Source organism: Mus pahari, chromosome 12, assembly GCF_900095145.1.
Source record: "Mus pahari chromosome 12, PAHARI_EIJ_v1.1, whole genome shotgun sequence".
NCBI classification, from domain to species: Eukaryota; Metazoa; Chordata; class Mammalia; order Rodentia; family Muridae; genus Mus; species Mus pahari.
The window spans coordinates 83,362,950-83,384,425 of record NC_034601.1 but is presented as its reverse complement, the minus strand read 5'-3'; the positions used below and the strand labels follow the sequence as shown (position 1 = coordinate 83,384,425).

The following is a 21,476-nucleotide window of genomic DNA, read 5'->3' as shown; positions in this document are numbered from 1 at the left end:
AACAAGAAAGATTCGAAGAAAGGGAAGAAAGGGCAGTGGTGGGGCCAAGCCTGAGCGAAGCCCAGGGCACACAGTTATGGTTGTGTTGCAGGACACCCATTCCTGTGTACAATCAATCTGCACCGAGGGAGGGAGGGAGGGAGGACGCTAGAGAAAAGCACCCTAGACAAGGAAGCTCAGGGAGACCAAGCTATGATCCATCTTCAGCTCTGAGCACAAAGCCACGGCAGGTGACTGGGGGAAAATGTCTAGTTCAACAGAAACAGGGAAGAGGCCGCTGGGACAGAAGTTCACTGGGCTCTTTGTCTAACCCAGCAAAGAACTTGGCCCTTGCTGGGCAAACCCAAGGTGTTCCATGAGGAAAACTCACAGGAACCAAACATGGAACATAAAGTCAGAAACCAGGGGGAGGCCTTGAGAGAATGACTAGTGACTCCAGTTCTCAGAGCCCAAGGAAGGAGGAGGAGACCCGAGGCCCAGAGGACCTAAGTCTGATGACACACTGTCCGCATGATGGGAAATTGTCCCTAATGCTTCTGGGGGAGGAACCCCCAAGTTTCTGTTATGCATCTGGTCCAGGCTATGATCCCAGAGGTCAGGTAGAAGCTGTTCGACAATGGCGGTCAAGGAAGGGCTGCCTGGGTGTGATAGAGGCAGCTGGGCAAAAAAGGGAAAGAGATAAAGGCAAAATCTGAAATCCTGAAACATACGATGAGATCTAATACTAAAGGCGCCTGACACCTCGCTTTAATTTTATAGAGTTAGTTCACGTTGATACCAACCAACTTCATGAGACGGGGAACAAGATGGGAAATCGCAGGACAGCACAACCCCTGAAACAGAGCATGTATTCTTACCGCTGAGTGACACATGAACAAAGCCAGAAGCAGAACTCCAGTCCCGCCCCACCCCTACCCCACCCCCGCCCCCGTGCTCAGGGTCTGTGAATGGCTGGCTGGCTGCCAAGTCTGGGACCCCACGAGGTGTTCCAGGATCCACTTGACTCTGGCCACTCTTGCCAAGAGACGTGGGGCAAGTAAGCGACTGTGGCCTTTATTGAAGACAATTTCCTTGTCCGTTTATTCAACACTTAGATTCTGTGGCATTTCGTGACTTCCAGAAGAACAAGGTCTGAGCCACTGTCACATCAGCAGATCATCTTGATCCGACCATTTACGCTCATTCTTCCTTCTCATACTTCTGGCGCAACACACATGCTCCAACTTCCCACCGAGTTCAGCTCAAGCGGGCATTCACTGGGGCTCCTCTGTGCTCACATACCACCGCAGAATGCAGGCTGGGCTTCTACTGTTCCAAGAAAGCCCCACCCCACCCCCACCCACTGGGTCACAGAGAGACAACTGACCAGATACTCCAGAGCTATCCAGAAAATTCATGGCACGCGGCCAAGCTCTTCCTTGGAGATGGTGACCTGGAAACACAATGGGCTGTTCGAATCTGCCCTTAGGAAGCTTCCAGGGAAAGCCACTGTTCCCATTCTTGGCTAAGACAGGAAGTGACATGTCCTGGAAGAGACCACTCAAAGCCATGGGAGACTGAGGGATCAACCTGGAGCTCTTGTTCAGACCCTGCCTAAAGCAGATCCAGGGTGGCCTTCAGTGAGGGCTTCAGGAACAGACAGCAGAAAGACAGTCCTAGGCACACTGAGAGAGGAAGGGCCACCCTGGTGCTGGAAACTGTTCCAATACTCCCAGCTAGGACTGATAACCACTCTGTCAGAAAGTCTTTATGGATCCAGGGAGGGCAGGCTGGTGAGAGGAAAGGACTGGCATCCTACCTTTGCCCTGTAAGGCGTCTAATCACACATATGCATGTGAACCAGGGCCCTGTGCCCTCCCCATATAGGAAATCAGAAAACCTTTATTGACAAAAAAAATGTAAGGAAATGATGTCTGAATATGATATGAACACAGTTTGAAGATCAACGTTTTCTTCAAAATCTTTTTTTTTAATGACTTTTATACCATGGATTTTTGACATTTGTTTTTTTCTAAAAATTTCATATGAATATATTTTTTATTTCCTGTGAGTCATGCCTACATCTGCCTCTGCTTTCATCTTATTCTCTTACATATTTAGTACCCATAGGGACACAGACAATGATCCACATGCATCTAGACCTCGGGACTTAAGCTCCCATGGGGCCTGGGACCAGCGTGGTGGTGGGACAACAGAAACCATGACTAGGGCTGCAGATAGCCCTGCTTCTAAAGTTCAGAAATCTTCCCTGGGCTGGGGAGAAGGTCCAGTTGGTAACTGCAAAGAGCAGTACCTTATTTTGGGTCTCCAGCTCCCAGGTAAGAAGGTGGGTACTGCAGCTCCAGCTCCGGGAAGGTGACTACAGGAAGGCGGGGCTTATCCAGGGCTGGTCTAGGTAAGTCACTGAGATCTAGGTTCATCAAGACACCTTGCTTCAAAAACCAAGGTTAGAAGAAACTAAGGAACTCAGCCAATATCAACCTCTAGCCTCAACACGCACACGTGTGCACATGCACTTACACACACATGTGCACGCACACACACAATCATGCATACATGCTTTCCCCGAGAAGGCCACTTGCACCAGTGTGAAATGCAGGGCTGGCCTAACCTTTCTTTGCAAGGACTTCAACAATAAGGCTTCTGTGTTCTCAGGAACTGGAGACAGACCAAAATAATATCAGACATGCGAGGAACGGAGATGCCTATCTCACTCCCTCATCCCCATACTCCTGGGCCTAAGAAAACACCGGCATATTGTTACCCTTTCAACCTTAGGTCCACAGTGTTTAAAGGGATTATACCCATGTCTGGGCAAACTGGACCGATTGAGCTTAAAAAGGAAAATATAAAGGCAGTGTTGATGTTCAAATGTCAAACCCTGTGTGAGTAGATTTGGTGTTCTTTCCGACCCAGGAATAATATTCCAAGCTGTAATTAATTTATCCACCTTCCCATCAGTCCAGCATTATTCCTGAACAGAGACATGGGGGAGGGGAGGCTCAGGGGGTAGGGACTCCATTATTTCTTTTGGAAAGGCTGTCTTAATTGCATGCGTGTTCTAGTCATAACATCATGAAGTTCACAGCGATTTGTCAAAGGCAGCCATGAGCCTAAAGCTGCAACTTCCTTGCATGGTAGTTCAAGGGTGTTTTGAGTTAGCAAATATGTCCTCAGACCCCGGCCAGAGCCAGCTAAAAGTTTATTTCCATGAGCGTCTTGCTGTCTGGCTGCAGAGCAATGCGCATGGCATTTGTCGGTCATGGTCCACAATAGAGTCCTGTAGGATTGATGCTACGGTTAAGGTAACTGGAAAAGGCAGTCTTTGCCTGAAATGGACAACCGATTGCTAGCATGGTGGCCGCAGTGTGGGGGCCATGGAGCCCTGCTGATCGGGAACCCTCTGCAGCTGGGTTGAGGTGGCATATGTGGATTGGAGGCAGGAAGACCGGAAGCTGCAGTATTTTGTTTGTTTCTTTTCTCTTTCTTTCCTTTTTCCCCTATATTCCCAAGAATCTGGGGGAAAGGCTGTGACTGTTGCTCTAAAATGGTGCACACCTGACCAGCCTGAAAGTACTGGCAACCCAAGGGACAGACAAGGACTGTCACTGTGGAAGTGTTATCGGGTGTGAAAAAGGAAGGAACAGCCGGGCTGCACCGCCCTGGTTTTGCAGGCAGTGGGCCCCGGACGGGACAGACCTGCCACACAGTAACAGACTTCATATTTGTAGAACCAGGCAGACCATGACAAGCTAAGCCTGCTGAGGTATACTGTTGGAGGGAACATGGTGGGCTGGGGAGGGGGTCTGTGGTGAGGACCTTGAATTTTGTACAGATTACCAGACAGACAGGGCCTTTCCAGATTCCTTGAGTTTGAGAACCAAATATCTAGATATTTCTGTTTTTAATTTTAAAAACTAAGTGAAAATTAAGTACACAGACCTAGACCTACAGGCTCAGAGCTGACCCATGACCCCCTACTGTGAGGCTGAGGTCTGAACCAGCCCTGGAGTCCCTGTGGAGGAGAGTCTGTGTGGAGGAGAGCCTGTGTGGAGGGGAGTCTGTGTGGAGGAGAGCCTGTGTGGAGGAGAGCCTGTGTGGTAGGGAGTCTGTGTGGAGGGGAGCCTGTGTGGAGGAGAGCCTGTGTGGAGGAGAGCCTGTGTGGTAGGGAGTCTGTGTGGAGGGGAGCCTGTGTGGAGGAGAGCCTGTGTGGAGGGGAGCCTGTGTGGAGGGGAGCCTGTGTGGAGGGGAGCCTGTGTGGAGGGGAGCCTGTGTGGAGGGGAGCCTGTGTGGAGGGGAGCCTGTTTGGAGGGGAGCCTGTGTGGAGGAGAGCCTGTGTGGAGGGGAGCCTGTGTGGAGGGGAGCCTGTGTGGAGGAGAGTCTGTGTGGAGGAGAGCCTGTGTGGAGGAGAATCTAAGCTGAAAAGAGAAGGCCAAATCCCCGAGGGAGGGTCCCCATGGGAAAGGGCAGGCTGTGTAGAGAGTGGGGGCTCCTTTTCTGCTGCCTCAGCAGCTCCGTTGGAGGAAAGTCGTGGTGGGGACTGAGGCTAGTCACCAGTGTCACCACTGAGGCTAGGAGGTATCGGGAGTGCCAAGAGACCAGCTTTACTGAAAGATGTTGAATGCTGCTTCTGAGCAGGACTCTCTCCACAGAGGAGCTCTGGGGGTAAACTGAGGCAGACCTCCTGTATCTTCCTTCCTGAATCTTGTCAGGTGAGGGAGTGTAGTCAAGGGGAGGTCACCAGAGATGACATATGGGTCGGGCTGTTGATATGGGCTGACAATGCCCCTGAGAGAAGATGGTGAAGCGGATGGCCCAGAGGCCCTCTTCCACCTTCCAGGGGATTCACCATGGGCCTTAAATCCCCATCCCCAATCCTTCCTTGGTCAGGCGAGGAAGTATTTGTGTGGTTAGTGTGCTCTAGCTGTGTTCCATGTTTAGGATAAAGAACGCTTGGTGGTTTAGAGGTGTCCCTCACAGAAAACCCAGAATTCGCAGGGCAATGACAGTTGTCCCGAGAGGCAATGGGAGCCATGGGATAGAAGGGTCACAGGCAATGTTATGACTGATCTCTGTGTGTGGTCATGCGTGTGTGTGTGTGTACACAAGCACGTGCATGAGGACTGCACATGTGTGTGCAGCACCTGGGCACGTGTGTATACAAATGGAGGACAGAGGACTGTGGCCAGTGCTGGTCCCCAGGTGCTATCAGCCTTTTTTGTAGTGGTCTCTCACTGACCCGGAACTCATCAACTGAGGTAGGCTGCAGCCGAGGGTACTCTCCTGCCTCTGCCTCTATAGCCCTAGGGTAGGGACTTGGATTCTAGGGCGTCAAACAGAGGTCCCCGTGCAAACAAGGCAAGCACCGTCTCCTCTGAACCGCCTCCCAGCCTTATGGTTTGGGCTGTAAATGACCCCCAAAGGCATTAAACGTCTGGTCCTCAGCTCAGTGCTATTGACAGCCAAGAGGTTTAAAAAAAAAGGAAAAGAAAAGAAAAAACATAAAAGCCTTTAAGACGTTTGGAGAATGCCTTTGCAAGGGAAGGGCCAGTGGCATTCCAACTCTCTCTCTGCCCCTTTTGTTTCCTGGCTTCCAGATACTGGCTTTGTTCAGCCATGACACATTGTCCCACCTCACAGGCCCACAGTGATGGGTCCGACCCAGCATAGAGAGAACCTTTTCTCTTGGGAGGTAATTATCTCAGGTGTTCGCTGAGGTAATGCAAAGCTACCTAACCTGGACAATAATTGAGAGGCTAAAGGGCAGAGAATGCCCAGCCTGATACAGGAAGGACACCAGCTGGACAGCAAGCACGGGGATGACCAAGTGCCATGTGCATGTAGTGAAGACGTACGCTAACTCTCAGCATCGGAGAGTGAGCAGAGACAGGAGAAAGCAGAACAAACACCCATATCTGAGAGGTGATGGGGAGTGGTTGGCTTGCGGACGTCACACTCACTGCAGTAGGGGCTTCTGGAAGACGACACTAACCCTACTGAGAGGACAGGGGCCATATCTATCATGACTCTAGTAAAGGATCAGGAAGAATGGGGGAGGAGGAAGGGGCTCTGGTACAAGATCATTTGAAGGGGATGGGGTCATATCCATTGAACCTAAGAGAAGAAGGGGTAAGAATGAAAGGGTGAAGGAAAAAGAGAAAAAGACGGGGGAGGCCAGCCCAGCTCACCAGGGGTAGAGCGTACCTCACAGGTCCCCGGCTCACCAAGGGTGAAGGATGCCTCACGATGACAAATGGGATTCCAAGTGCAGCAGTGCAATAATAAACAACTCATTTTGTGGGGAGCAGGGAGAACCCAGAAGAGAGTTGGGAACACTGCCGAGAGCAACAGTGCCTTTCTGGAAACTTTCCCATTCACAAAGCCCTGGACAGGAGGGAGGCGTTATCCCATGCCGATAGAGTGATCCAGGCAGCTGGTCCAGTCTGGATTGTGTGTGTGTGTGTGTGTGTGTGTGTGTGTGTGTGTGTGTGTGTAAGGACCAACGTAAGTGCTTGGCAGGATAAACAACAGTGTTTCCATCCGTCATCCCCGGTCCCCATCTGCTGGACTCCAGCTTTGGAAAGATGGACAGAAGGACACCACACCCACACAGCTCAGCACAGAGGAGAAAGAACTAGGGATGTTCAGGCCGAGTTGGTGGATTTTATTTTCTCTGGAGTACGGCATGGTTGTTGAAGGTATAGAGCTGAACCACGAAGTCCTTCTTGGGTGACCCCCAGCAGCCAGTGCTGGCCTCGGGGCGGTGGTTTCCTTGCATTCCTTTGCAACAATGTCTTGCTCTCTGTAAAATCTAGGCCTACCTTTCTCACTGTAAGATACAAGAGGCTGAGCCAGGTGTGATACCGCATGACATAAATCCTAGCACTTCAGTGGGGGACACAGGTGAATATCTGTGAACTTGAGGCCAGCCTGGTCTACACAGAGTATTCCAGAACAATCAGAGTAACATAATGAGACTCTGTCTCAACAAAGAGACAGATGAAACCCACGTTATAACCAACCCCCTAGGAGACATTTTGCTAGTGGCTTCATTGGATATTTCACTGAGAAATAACTTTGTATCATACAGGCCCTAGTTTAACTATTAATTTTATTTATTTATTTGGCTTTAGGCGTCAAGATTTTAATTATTATTATAAATAAAACTATGAAAAACCTTTATATCCTTAAGCCTTCTCTAAACCCAGAACCTCTCTTTGGAATAGATTTCTCAGAATAACATTACACATTAAAAGCTGGAGGCGGTCTAGTGCTCTCCGTGTGGCTCAGTACCTGGATTCTGCCACCCACATGGCCGCAGCTCCCCATCTGCCTTTGTCAACAGGAATATTATCTTGGAATGTTGCAAGTAGGCCTGTGGGAGGGCCTTCAGTTGCAGCCAATTATCCCCAGGAGCACATAGGAGCTGTGGGCCTTAGAAGTGACCAGATGAGGAAGACCATGGGGGGGGGGCAGTGACCCTTGGCTGTGTCCTTTAGCTGTAGGTCAGAAGCCTGCCTCTGTATCTCATCTGCCAGCCAAGCCAAGCCCTTTCACCGGAGCTGCCCCTGCTGACTCACCTCTGTCAGGCGGGTGGGCAAGCTATGAAACTGACCAGGAAGTCACCTGAGCAACTTCAGAGCTTGCTCCTGCTGGGAGAGAAAGGCGGTTCATACTTGCCTGAGAACTTCGGAGGTGGTGCCAGGGCTGGAGTTCCTCCAGCAACTGACTGCCCACAGCAGAGCCCCCACCGTTTAGCCACCTCTGCACCGTTCATCCAGGACCAGGCACCCAGTAAGTAGATGCTCAAGATAGCCTTGTAGAATAGCCTCGGAGCCACAGGGGACCAGCAGGGTGTTAAGATAAAGGGATCTGGAGAGGTTCTGAGCCATCTCGGAGGTGCATGTGTTTGGAGCTATTTAACAGGGTGTTTTTCCGGTGCTGCCCCGGTCTGTCCTCTTTATTCTCCCACAGACTGTCTGCCAGCCCTAAGCCCACCCGCGGGAGTTAAAGTGCTTCCTGCCTTTGGGACTGAGAGCAGCGTGCAGGGTGGAGGGTGGAGGGTGGGCTGGGTAACTTCAGAGACCCAGGCTGGCAGATCGCAAGCCAAGCCAAGCCAAGCCGGCTGGAAGCCCCAGGGCTCCGTGAGGCTCCGCCCATCCAAAGCAACATGCTGGAGTGCCTCTGGGCTTGTCGGTCCTAGACCCCGGCACACAGGCACACACACCAAGGATCCCGCCGCACACCAGGATCCCTTGGCTTCTAGACCCAGGTAAGTAAGGGGCAACAGGTACCCTGCTAGGGACCAGTCTTGGCCTACAGGCACACAGCATACAGGGGACAGGGATTTAACTCGTAGCCAGTCCCCTCTCTGCCTGTCTTCACTTACAGGAAAGTTACAGGAAAACATTCTGCTTTTATTATTAACTCATTGACATTCTCAGAGAAAATTTGGAAAATATCTAAATGCATCAAATGAAAATTAAAACCACCATCTCCAGTCCTCAGCCTCCCCCACCCCCAATTCAGCAATACTTGAAGCACACAGGCCACAAAGAACCTGATTTTATTTTTACCATCTATTTATTTATTTAATTATTTTGATCAGGAAGCTTCTTTGGGTTTGGGCTTTTATTTATTTATTTATTTATTTGCCGTGGGAAAGGCATGGGATGTGGAAAACATGGTTGCAGTAATGAGGGAATGGAAAGCTTCTAGAAGAAACCCAGGTGACAGCTATGGTGTGTGCCTAATCCCTAATCCCCACTGCACGCCACTGAGGTAAAGAGCAATTAGGGGAGGGAGGGCCCTTTGGGTCATCTAATGCATCCCCTGCCCTGGGCTGTGTCTGTGTGGACTGATAGCTCATTTCAGCATAGGAAGTAATGTCCACCCCTGTAGAGTAAGACTGTAACCAATTGTAGCTGCCATCTGTGGTCCCTGATGGGGCCTTTGCTAGGTTCACCAGGCTGCTCTGATTCTTGGATACAATGTGAACTTGACTGAGGCCAAACACCTCTATCTTCCTCACCTGTTTGGTTTTCCCAGTCAATGAGGAGGGCACCGCAAATCCCCAAGGAACCGGTCCTGGCACCACCCTACAGATCTTGCCTTTGATGGATTAGGAATCATTTCTAAAGCATAAGCTCTTGAAGGACCTCAGAGAGATTCGCACATGCTGCCAGTGTCTCTGGGGGAAGCGGCTGCCTGTGTGGTCGCTCATTCTGGGAGCTGGATGGAACTCGAGGCATCCGTGCATTCATGCATGGAGGCATCCGTGCATTCATGCATGCTCGCCTGCTTCTGATGAATGATTACCGCATTCCCACCAGATGCAGATTCTGTTCCAGCTGTTCTGGGCAGAATGAAAAACAGCCTGTGCAGAAACGCTGCTTAGGAAGCTTACCCTTCGGTGGGAAGATGAACATCCAACAGCAAGCACAGTAACGAAGAAAACTACACTACACACAAACATACAACGCTATGGGAAAGGATGGTAGGGTGAGCATTACGGAGAGACAAGGTGCCAGGCAAAAGTACATTGCACCAATAACCACTTAAATCTTTTTAGAGATAAGTTAGTGAGCCATGTAGATAAAGAAATTGTATCATGCAACAAAATTATAAAAATAAAAACCTATAAATTTTAACAGGAATAAGCTCACAGGATACTCCCCAAATGCAGTGGTTCTGGTCAAACTCTAGGGGTTCCCTCTCTTTACATAGCAAAACCTTTCTCCTACTCTGGGTGGGACAGACTGGCACCATGAGGGGCCGACAGCCAGTGTTCTCACAGTTTATCATTCCATCTAGCCTTTGAAGGGCCTGTAGCAGAGAGATGCCCTGCACGTGCTCTTGAAGAAAGCAGGGACAAAGGCCATCGCAGGGTTATTTGATGTTGCGTACAACCCTGTGGTGTGTGCACGATGCAGTAGGGAAAGCTCGCCATCCCAGGCCCTTAGAGGGGAAGTTGAGGCTCCCTGGTTTTACCTGAGTTGCGGAGTACAGCTCCTGACTCCTCGATTTAATACCTCAGCCATCATTTGTTCTTTATCCAAAATTCTCATACTCCTCCCTCCCTGGATCTTCTGGGCGTTTCGTCCCGTTTGCCTTTCCAGTCCTCACACCCAGCTTCCTGTCTGTCACCCATGGGAAGCTCTGGGGAAGCCGAGGGAAATAGGACCAGACTCAGAGGCTGCAGCCCCCAGGGAGCCAGGCAGGAGGTGGCAGACAGCAGTCTCCCAGTCTGAGGGCAGTGGTTCTGGGTCTCCACACTTAGTCCCAGAGAAGCCCTGTTGGCCTCAGTCCCCCAAGGAAGGACAGAAGGCCACGGTACAGCCAGCTTGCTGCCCGGAGGGCCTGGAGGCCCCTGTAGGCTTCTTGCTTGATAAGGGCATATATATATAGCATATTGTTTCCAGGATTTGGACATGGGGTTGAAATGAAGGCACTAGCAATAGACAGTTGCTTCCAAGGTCAACCAGTGTGAATTCTAGGCTCGGCCAAGGTCACAGTCACCCAGATCTCCCTGTCTAGAACTGCCTTCACACTCATCCTACTTCTTAAAATACATGGAGCCAAATGCTTCCGTGACTCTGCCCCCGAGTCTTGCTGAGGGACTGTCACAGAACCCTGTCACTAGGAACAAGAATGTACCCCATTCCACTGAGATAAGGCGTGACTAGGGGGTGCTCTCCGCCTCACCCAAACCTGAGTGGGGCAGGGAACAGACCTCAGCTCTGACTGTGACCCTCATCGCGCCTGTCTATCTTGGAGCTTAAACGGCTCGAGAAACCCTTGCTGGGTGAACCAGTCATCAAGTCCTCAGAATGTTGCCAGTGCTGGAAAGCCTCTGTTCCGGAAGCTTCCATACTGTTATCAGTGCTGATAGGTAACATAGCCAGAGCACACGGGCTGGGGGCAGGATTGCAGACGGGTGCACCAGGGGCCACTCGGGCCCCACTCACAGATGTTTCGTTCCACCCAACCGCCAGAGCCCCATGTCCTGAGTGACTTGGGACCTGAAGCTCTGGGTCTGAGCTTTCCAGGAAAAACCACACGGGCACTATTCTAACTGCGGACAATGCCCCTGCTTCAAACCCTAGCATCTTCAGTGTCAGTGCCAGTGTGAGAATGTCCAGTCCAAGCTGAGCCCCAGGTTAGCTGTGTCTGAAGCTGGGCTGTTCCAGTACCAGTGACCCAGAGCCATGGCTCTCGGGGCAGAGCTGTCTGTGGAGTCCTAAGGACAGGGCTAACTTCTAATAGCTTAGGGAACATTTAGGGAAGAAGCCAGTCCTCACGTGTGAGACCCAAGTGTACCCGAGAAGTGGCTGGTTCTCAGTGCCTTTGAGTCTAAGGAGCCTGTCTCCTCTGTACAAGGTCCTGGGAACTCCCTCCTCTAGGTAAAAGGGGAGCCTGTAGCTAAAAGATGAAATCTCCTGGGTTTTGCCAAGAGAGATAACCTTGGGGCCACTCATCACAGTACTATGGGGCCCAGGTCTCTGTAAATTAAAATGGTTGGATCTCCACGCCCACTCAGACCCAACAGTCTGACACCAGGGCCGCTGTGCAGTGTGTGCTTTGGCACTGTAATGGCAGTGAACTTGGAGAACCTGACATAAGCGCCATAATGGTGTGCAGATTGGACTGTGACTTTTCCACCAGGCCCGTCACAAGGCCACTGACTGACTCAGAATCCTTAGTATTGGAAATATACAACGACCTGCAGGCTCTGCTGGGTACCGGGAGCACCAGCAAGGGCAACACGAGGCATTAACTATAGCGAACAAAACAGTTTCCACAAACCTGGAGAGCTGCGATTTGAAAGGGAGGCAACCAGGCTGGCTTTTCTAGCCTAGCCCAAAGCTAATCGTGGTTTTAGGTGCCAGGGTGAGTTACCATGAGCAAGCAAAGATGGCACGTTCTGGGGGAGCACGCAAGACCAAGAGAGATCTGGAAAACAAAGACAGTGTGGGGATTCCGCCACGGCGCCACAATTTATGTCTTTGGCCATTAACTCTGCCAGGTGTTCTGCAGAAATGACCCTCAGTCCGTTTTCTAACTGTCCACTGCGCAGCCCAGACGCCTCTACCCTGACTGTAAGATGTGCCAGTTGGGAGTACAGAGGTCTGTTTGGGACAAAAATATCCAGGCTGAACAATACCCAAGGAGTTCATTTCCGGCCAGGAGTATAGCTCATAGATGGTGTGCTCATCACTCTGCGCCAGGCCCTGGGTTCAATCCTCTGCAGCATAAACTTGGTGTGGTGACCTAATCTAGAATCCTGGCGCTGGGGAGGTAGAGGCAAGAGCTTTGGGAGTTCAAGGTCACCCTCAGTACACGTTGAGTTCAAGGCCAGTGCAGAACTACGGGAGACACTGTCAAGAGAAAAATTCCTTTCTACTGTCCTGGAAGCCAAGGTCAGTGGTTCACATCTGGCTGGAGACATCTTTTGGTGCTATCCCATGGTGGAAGGTAGAAGGAAGCGGGGAGGTTGCCCAGCCCTGAACCATCCATTTAAAGGCCCCATCTCTCAGCACGTGCTCTGGGGACACATTTAAACCATAGCTGGAAGCTTTTTAAAGGTCCAGTGCCAAGATGGGGACCCAGAGCTGCACCAGGGGTAAGATCTAAGCATCATTATTCCCTGAGCTCCACAGAATTTCTCAAAGCTAGTGGGCCTGGTGCCCAGGGCAGCTCTGGGGACTCCAGAAGACATTTGACATGCAAATTTCCAGTCTCCACCTAAGTCTTAGGGGTGCAGAAGCCCCTGAGGTGAGCAGTGTACCAGGCACTTCTCAGGCAAGCTACACTATGGCCCTGAGAAGAGGGAGGGCATGGGGGCCCAGGGTGGGGGTGGGGGGGTGAAACAGATGTTTGGGTCTGTTTCTTCTGGCCACAGAAATTTCCATCTGGTTTTAAGTAATAGGTCTTTTTAGTAAACCCTCAAGTATAAATTAAATACAGAATTGACTCTGAAATTAGTTTCCCGTGTGGAGTTATTGATTCCAAACCAGTTAACATATGTTCCCCCACATAGTCACTGTTCTGTAAGAACTCCCTGACAGAAAGTGGTGGCAGGGTTGCTAGCTGGTTATTTCTTTTGGAAATAAAATGGTGCCCATCAGCTCGGGGTCCACTCTTCTCTGTGGCAAGGCCCTGAGCCTCCCTTAATGGTCCCAGGCACTTAGGGAGGGATCACTGTGCGAAGAGCTTTTGATGCATTAGTTTCCAGACAATTCCTGCCCGATTCCCCTGCTCAGAATGGGGCTAGATTTCGGCTTTGTTGAGGATTCGGAAGTATGCTGTGCCTTCCGGCCTTCTCACCCCTAACAGGCCTCAGAGGCTCAGAGAGATGAGCTTCATTTCTCAGTCACGACAGCTCTCTCCAGAATGTCCGAAGAGAGCCACAGTGTTGACCATGGCGAAATGAGACCTAAACCTAAAGTCTCTGAGTCTTGGAGGCCATGTGGGAAGGAAAACCAAAAGACCTCAGAAGACCCAGCGACCTCCCAGCGCCAGCCATTTTCTTTTGCGAGACAAATGCCTACGACAACAATTCTGGATTCACCTTGGCTCACATTGCAGAGGTTTTGATCAACTGTTATTTGGCGCCCACCATTGCATGGAGAGGCAGAAGAGCGCACAGTTAAAACAGACCTGTTCACCTCAGCCTGCAGCCCAGAAATAGCAAGGAGTGCCAAAAAAAAAAAAAAAAAAAAAAAAAAAACCCAAAAAAACAAAAAACAAAAAACAAAAACAAAAACAAAACCCTTTGAAAATGACCCACACTCTTCGACTCAGCTTCATCCGCTACAGTTCCAACGCATCCTGTTAGTTTGTTCAAATTTTGAATTCATTTATGGACCAAACCATTGATTAAGTCAAAGCATTCATGATCTAATCACCTCTGGAAAGATCCTCCCACACATACCCAGAGGTGTGCATTGCCAATAGTCTAGTTGTCTCTCAGTCCTGTCAAGTGGGCAGCCAAGATCAACCAGCCACATCCGTACTCAGGACCAGTACACGTCAACCAGCACTGGCGTGTTCCATGCTTGATCAGTGATCAAACAGCTTGGAAATGCTGCTGTTGGGTTTTCCTGTTCTACAGAGAGGAAAGGACACGGCCAAGAGAGGCTGAGGGACAGTTCTAGGATCACGTATCCATGAAGTTACAGAGCCGGAATCCAAAGTGGGAGGCGGGAGGCCAAAGTCTGAGCACGTTCTGTTCCTTTAGGAGTGGGTTTGGGGGCTGGAGAGATGGCTCAGTGGTTAAGAGCACTGGCTGCTCTCCCAGAGGTCCTGAGTTCAATTCCCAGCAACCACATGGTGACTCACAACCATCCTTAATGGAATCTGAAGCTGTCTTCTGGTGTGTGTCTGAAGAGAGCATTGGTATATTCATATACATATACATATACACATACATATACACATACATACATACATATATATATATATATAATAAATCTATAAAAAAAGACATAAAAAAGAGTGGGTTTGGGTGGGAGACAACTAAAGCTCTGAAGCTAGCTTGATGGCTTCTTTTAATTAAAATAAGCAGGTTTTAGAGAGCCAGGCCCTGTGTGTGGGACAGTATTACGTTTTGATGATAAATGTTCACTAAATGCTCAATAATGTTCCTGGGTAGCTCTTGTGCGGCTGTGGGCCAGTCACCAGCTTGGATGAGTAGAGATGGAGTCTAAAGATCTTGACTGGGATGAAGTTGGCAGCGTCAATCAGAATGATGCTAACCTAGCCTTATGGACCAAAGGAGGTCTCAGAAACAAAGTTTGAGCTGGGGGGGGTCTCATTCTCCAAGTATGAGTAACACATTGTGGGGCCAGTCTGAACTGGAAACATGCAAAGACACAAGGACAAGTGGAGAGTTCAGTGAAGGGCCAGAAAGACTGGAGGCGTGGCTCCCGAGGACAGTGACAGCAATGGAGGAATGGAGCTGCGGTCCTCAACCTCAGAGCCCATCCACAGCTGTGCTCTGGACAGACCATTTCCTTCTGAAGATAACAAGGGGCAGATGAAGGCCCTCGCTTGGGGCTGCTGTGGTAGGATGTGCTGTGGTATTCATGTGGAGGCCGTGGCTGTTGAGCTCATCGAGATGCAGGAGGGGGATTGATGGGCTGCAGCTGGAGTTCTGCGTTGGAGCGGCCTGGAAATGGCCAAAGGGAAAATTTGATGAGCACTGCCCCATGGCTCTTGTGCTGAGATGGGAGAGCCGGGGTCAAGGCCATGTGTAGGATTCTGAAGGAGCAGGTGTGGTCACCAGGGTGAGGCTGGCAGGAGAGGGAGGGGGTGGGGACTAACGGTCAACGGTGGCGTGTAGAGCAAGGAGGCCTCGGGAAGCACAAAGCGTCTTCACTTGGGGCCGGGTTCATCGTTAAAAATGATTTGTTTACTCTCATTTTACGTGGACTGGTGTTTTGCCTGCAGTGTGAAGGTGTCAACTCACTTGAAGCTGGATTCCAGACAGTTGTGAGCTGCCACGTGGCTGCTGGGAATTGAACTCGGGTCCCCTGGAGGAGCATCCAGTGCTCTTAACCACTGAGCCATCTCTCCAGCCCCTCAGGCTCATTTTTAAATTAAGCCAGTTCTACAAAGTAGCAGCTATAGACCCAACCCAGAGTGGGCTGAGACTTCCGGGGTGGCTGGTTGTCCCAGGGATGATGTTGGTCAATGTCACAGTCCCCATGCTAGCTGGGGGACGCTGAGCTGCCCTGGTGCATGTTAAACTTTCTTTGCATGGTGATTCCGGCCAGAAACTGTGTCCCAAACATGCCTTTGCCTCTAGCTACAAAAGTCACTAAGGGGACCTCATGGACATATTCTACTTGGCTGCCAGGAGATTCCGAGGAGATGAGGTTGGACCACCTCAAGCCTGGCAAACTCCTAGTGGTCAGTTTTGAATTGAACGACACATCTCTAGGCTTCTGCTTCCAAACAGGAGAGAGGGGTAGAAGGTGACATTTACCCCACACCCACCCCAAAGGAAAATAAGTTTTCACTCATCAGTGATCTGATGGCCACCTAGGGAGGGTTCTTAGGACCCACAAAATATCTGACAGAATCCTACAGTTACAGGGAGACACTTCTCACAGTGACCAAGCCTGGGTGTTCAGATGAGAAATCATCATGTGAGGAGTGATGTGTTCTTCAGGGGCCACCAGTCACTCACTGGAGGGGGTGATCGGAGAAGGAAGGTCAGCACGCTGAACGCCTACCTACCAGGTCCTCCGATTGGAGTATTGGACACTTAGCACACCTTCCACGGGGTGCTACGTTATAGCGTTTGTCTTTCACTCAGGGAGCCCAGCTACCCTAAGAGACATCCACGGAGAAACAGCCCCTCACCCCCCAGATCCAAGTACTGTGCCTGCATAGTTTATAAGGAACAAAGCTTTGTTTGTGTCACAGTTCTGAAGATGTCCAACAGTGCAGTGTGGCCATGTGTTCTGTATCTGGTAAAGCTTGGTACTATACCATGATATGGCAAGACAGAGCAAGGTAGACAAAGACACCCCATATATCCATGAATGAGTGACTGGACAATAAGAGCCCTCTGTCAATAACACATTCATCTATAAATGGATTCATCTATTCACAAGGGCCAGCACCCTTGTGACACAATCACCTTCCACTAGTCTATAAATGGACTCATTTATTCACAAGGGCCAGCATCTTTGTGACATAATCACCTTCAGTAGTCTTCTCGCCCAACACTGTTACACTGAGAACCAGCTTCCCAGCATGTGGACTTTAGGGGACACCTTCCCACTATAGCAACCACCCATTGCACATTCCATCCAAAGGTGCCCTGACAGCCCCTTCAGCTGAGTGGTTATGGAAACCACTGTGGTTCCTTGTTGGTTGCTATGGTAAACACAATGAACACAAATGGCCTATGGAAGAAAGGGTTTCTCTTGACTTACGGTTTCAGAGAGTCCATAAGGCTGGGGAGGCGTGTCGGCAGGCAACTGAGCGCTCACATCTTCATCTGCATACAGGAAGCAGAGAGTGAACCAGAAGTGGCCAAGTCTGTAAGCCCTCAAAACCTTCCCAACGTTCTGCGTTTCCTCCACCAAGCCGTCACATCCTAAAAGTTCTACAACTTCCGCGACAGTGCTACAGACCCAGGACCAAGTGCTCAGTTACACGAGACTATGGGGCAGATTCTCACTTAAATCACTGCAGCCACCAGGAAGGGCTGTATAAGGTAGAAGTCAGTTTCAGGTGGATAGAACCGGAATGAGGCTGTTTCTCTTTTGCTTATAATTTATATCTTTTTGAGACAGGCTCTCACTATGTAGCCCTGGCTGCCCCGGAACTCATTCTGCAGACCCAAACTCACAGGGATCCTCCTGCCTCTGTTTTTTTTGTTTTTGTTTTTGTTTTTGTTTTTGTTTTTCTGGTGCTCTTTTTGTCTTTTAAAGTTTTTAAAATTACCTTATTAATTTATTTTGTGTTTGTGTGTATGTATGTGTATGTGGTGGTGGGGGTGTACATGTGGGGGTTTGCAGGAGTCAGTTCTCTCGTCCCACAGTGCGGGAGGCAGGGATGGAACTCAGGGCGTTAGGCCTAGGTTTAACCAGCACTTTCACCACTGAGCTATTTGCCAGGCCATCTGCTTTGTTTGCGGATTGAGTGGCCACCATAGTTTTCTTTTGAAGGGGGAGTGGGCAGCAGTATTAATGGGCTGTAAAGTCAGTGGTAACAGGAAGAGGAAAGAGAGCCAATGAGATACATGGCTCTGTATCGTAATGACACACGACATGGCAATGTGAAGTAAGCTATGTTGATGAGACTCATCCCAATGGTCGCCTGTCAGAGCATGGGAGGTCTGCTAATTGAGTTACCAATTGATTGACAGGCCAGGGAGACTCCTGACAGTGCATACTGTGGGAGGATGTCTGCTCATGCCTGCCATCCCCGATAGAATTGTGTGCATGTGTGGGAGGTAGCCAATCAGGCCAAGAACTGTGTGCAAGGGTGGGAGGTAGCCAATCATGCTTTTTGATTCTAAGTTGCCTTTTCCTTTCAGGAGTTTTGCTCTGCATCAGGGAAACCTTGACGCCTAGGATGAGCCTGTCCAATTCCACAACTGTTCTGCCCTTTCTGGCCAGGCTGTGGCAGGAGACAGCCGAACAGGGTGGCAACGTGTCAGGCCTGGCTCGTAAGTCTCAGCTCCGAGATGACAGCAAGCTGGAGGCGCTCTACATCCTCATGGTGCTGGGCTTCTTCGGCTTCTTCACCCTGGGCATCATGCTGAGTTACATCCGATCCAAGAAGCTGGAGCACTCGCACGACCCTTTCAACGTGTACATCGAGTCAGATGCCTGGCAGGAGAAAGGCAAGGCCGTCTTCCAGGCCCGAGTCCTGGAGAGCTTCAGAGCTTGCTATGTCATTGAAAACCAGGCAGCCGTAGAACAGCCTGCCACACACCTTCCGGAACTGAAGCCATTGTCGTGAACCCCACACCTTACAGGTGACAAGCGGGTCTTTCTAGTCGCACGCCTGCCATAGCCTTTATTGCAGGGGCACAACTGAGTTTTTGTGAAAGACTGTGAGGGGTGAATTAATGACACCAGTTTTCTGAAATTGCATTCTTTCTATAGTAGACAATTTATTCTGCAGTGCCTGTCCTTGTCTTTGTAAATCTAGCAGGGTCCCAGACAACATGGCTCTGAGAAATACAAGCTGAGTTTCCCCAAATCTCTCCACAGTAGCTGTGTCACGAGACTAAGTTCTGATGGGAGACATGGACATGATGAGTCCAGTTTGTAAGCAGGTTTTGAAATGGGATGGGTGTGCTCTCCATCCTCCCTGTCCTGGGAAGGGTGTGCACTCCATCCTCCCTGTCCTGGGAAGGGTGTGCTTCCCATTCTCCCTGTCCTGGGAAATGTGTGCTCTCCATCTTCCCTTTCCTGGAAAGTGTGTGCTCTCCATCCTCCCTGTCCTGGGAAGGGTGTGCTCCCCATCCTCCCTGTCCTGGGAAGGGTGTGCTCCCCATCCTCCCTGTCCTGGGAAGGGTGTGCTCTCCATCCTCCCTGTCCTGGGAAGGGTGTGCTTCCCATTCTCCCTGTCCTGGGAAGGGTGTGCTCCCCATCCTCCCTGTCCTGGGAAATGTGTGCTCTCCATCCTCCCTTTCCTGGAAAGTGTGTGCTCCCCATCCTCCCTGTCCTGGGAAGGGTGTGCTCTCCATCCTCCCTGTCCTGGGAAGGCTGTGCTCTCTGTGCTCCCTGTCCCACTTAATGGCACTGACAGACTTGAGGTAGCTTTGATGGAGGCAGTGACACACTCTCAGGTGGTACTGAGGAGGCAGGACCCTCACCTTCCTGTACTGCCCACCTGTCCACTTCATAAGAAAGAGCCTTTCACCCATATTCCCTGCAGCCACTGCTTATTTTGGTCCCTGCTAAAGCCACAGAATCAGTATCTATACAGTGTCACCTCTGTCCTTGTTGTGTTCACAGCCGTGATTCTGCCCTCTGTCCTCCTGACTCCCACTCCACCCTTATTGCATCTTTTCTGCATTCCTTTTCCAAACACCCCTGACCCCCACAATCCTCCCACTCTCCCCGCCCCCATGTACACTCCCTCCCGATACCCCTTACAGTTCAGTCTGGACAGAAATTGCTTCATGTAGAGTTGAGACAGAGGAGGAAAAAAAAATGACTCCTCCAGAATGAGACCACGAAGCAGGTGTGCAGTTATCATCAGTGGGAAAGTAGCCACCTGCCCAGCCCAAAGGGCCCAGGGGAGGTATGGGTGTGGGCACTGGGAACACATGGGGCAGAGGTGGCACCTTCCTTGAGGTGTCAGGCCTGATTTGTCAGATGAATTATGTCCCTAAAAGACACATTGAGGCTCCAACCCCCAGTCCTAGTGAATGTTGCCTTGTTTGGAAATCAGGTTCCAATGACCCACTAAAGTGGGTCCTACTCTATGTAGTAGGACTTGTGACCTTCTAAGAGGGACACACACAGAGAACACAGTGAGATGCCAGGACAGAGACTGGAGTGACAAGGACAAAAGCCAAGGAGAGCAGAGGAGAGATGGCCACTGGACTCAAAAAAGGAACAATTGTTCCTGTGACCGTCCAAGGACATGAGGCCCTCCCAAGCCCTCGTTTCCAACTCCAGCTTTGAGAACATGGGACAATGCCCGCCTGTTGTTTGGGAGACTTTGATAAAGCAGTCTAGACAGCTAATGCGGTATCTGCTGCCCCTCCCCACCCCACCCCCAGACAGAAGGAACCATGGGAGTGGAGCAGAGAGGGGGCACCAGAGCTGCAGTTGTCAGCAGGCAAAGGCTCCTCAGGCTGCGTTCCCTGAGAGCATGGGGAATCACTGTTCTGTGGACCAGCCTTCTCTGGCTGCCTCCTGAAGACACAAGGACCCTTCGCACCATGGTCCTTTGAAAGCTCACCTGCCAGGCACTCCTGGAGAGTATGGAACACTCACTGAGACACAAATTTTGGAAAGCTGAACACCAGGCTGGCAAGGTGGCCTGGCACAGAGAGGCGACTGCAGTTTGATCCCCAGAACCCATGGTGGAAGGAGAAGACAGACTTCAGAGAATTGTCCTCCATTCTCCACATGATACACAGTGCACACACACACACACACACACACCATACACTATAAATAAAATTTAAATCCACAAAACAATCTAATTAAAGGCAACCCCCACAGCACTGACTGCTCTCAGTAGACACATTTGACTCTGTCTGATTCAAGCTCTCATTTCCTATAAGGCAGGGATCGTGTGTGTGTGTGTGTGTGTGTGTGTGTGTGTGTGTGTGTTTTGGGGGTGGGGATCTCTGTATCAGAACCCTGTCATGGATCACTCTCCAAATTGCTACTGTCCTTGAATTATTTGGGTCCCAGAATCCTTTGAATTCCCACGAATGCCCGATTCCTCCCCACCCCCAGGTGCCCACAGACACTTCTCCTGCTGTCTTGAGAGGTCACGAGCCCCTGGCCCGAGCTGTGGTTGCTGTGCCCGTGACCCCTGTGTGGGCCAAGTCCTGTTCCAGATTCCTGTCGCACAGACTGACCGGAAGGTTTGGAGAGTGCTCATGAGTAGCTTGTGACATGGTGACCTTGATATTCCTGGCATACAGACCTCCTTTCTCCACAGGAATTCCCATGCCTTTTAAGGCAGGGAGACCCCCAGGCTTTGGAGCTCCCTGTCCTTGGAGAGTAGGGCCTCACACTCTCTGGCCACTGCAGACTCCTTATCTCTTCCTCTTGTCTCTGCCTCTCAATTTAAAGGGCAGAGGGGAAGAGGCAAGTAAGAAATGAACTGAGCCACAAAATGTCACCGCCTGTTACACTGTAAAATCTGACCTCACACACGTGGAGGGGTAGGGCCAGGCCAGAGACCATTCTCAGCTCTTTATAGATTCTGTTTTATACAGGATTTTTGTTAGAGCTCTGCTTTTTGCGGTATTACTTTTT

General features: G+C 50.5%; 1 protein-coding gene across 2 annotated transcripts; it reads left to right on the top strand.

The window, feature by feature from the left end:
- The first annotated feature begins 7,644 nt into the window (after positions 1-7,644).
- Kcne1 (potassium voltage-gated channel subfamily E regulatory subunit 1) lies at positions 7,645-18,726 on the top strand. Of its 2 annotated transcripts, none has more exons than XM_021210123.1 (2): positions 7,645-7,794; positions 18,056-18,726. In XM_021210123.1, exon 2 carries the CDS (start codon positions 18,094-18,096, stop codon positions 18,481-18,483), a length of 390 nt encoding a protein of 129 aa, XP_021065782.1. In that variant the 5' UTR covers positions 7,645-7,794; positions 18,056-18,093; the 3' UTR covers positions 18,484-18,726. The 2 variants fall into 2 exon arrangements, with proteins under 2 accessions (XP_021065782.1, XP_021065783.1); XM_021210124.2 differs by lacking the exon at positions 7,645-7,794 and adding an exon at positions 8,160-8,272 and having other exon boundaries at positions 18,056-18,717.
- Positions 18,727-21,476: the final 2,750 nt, after the last annotated feature.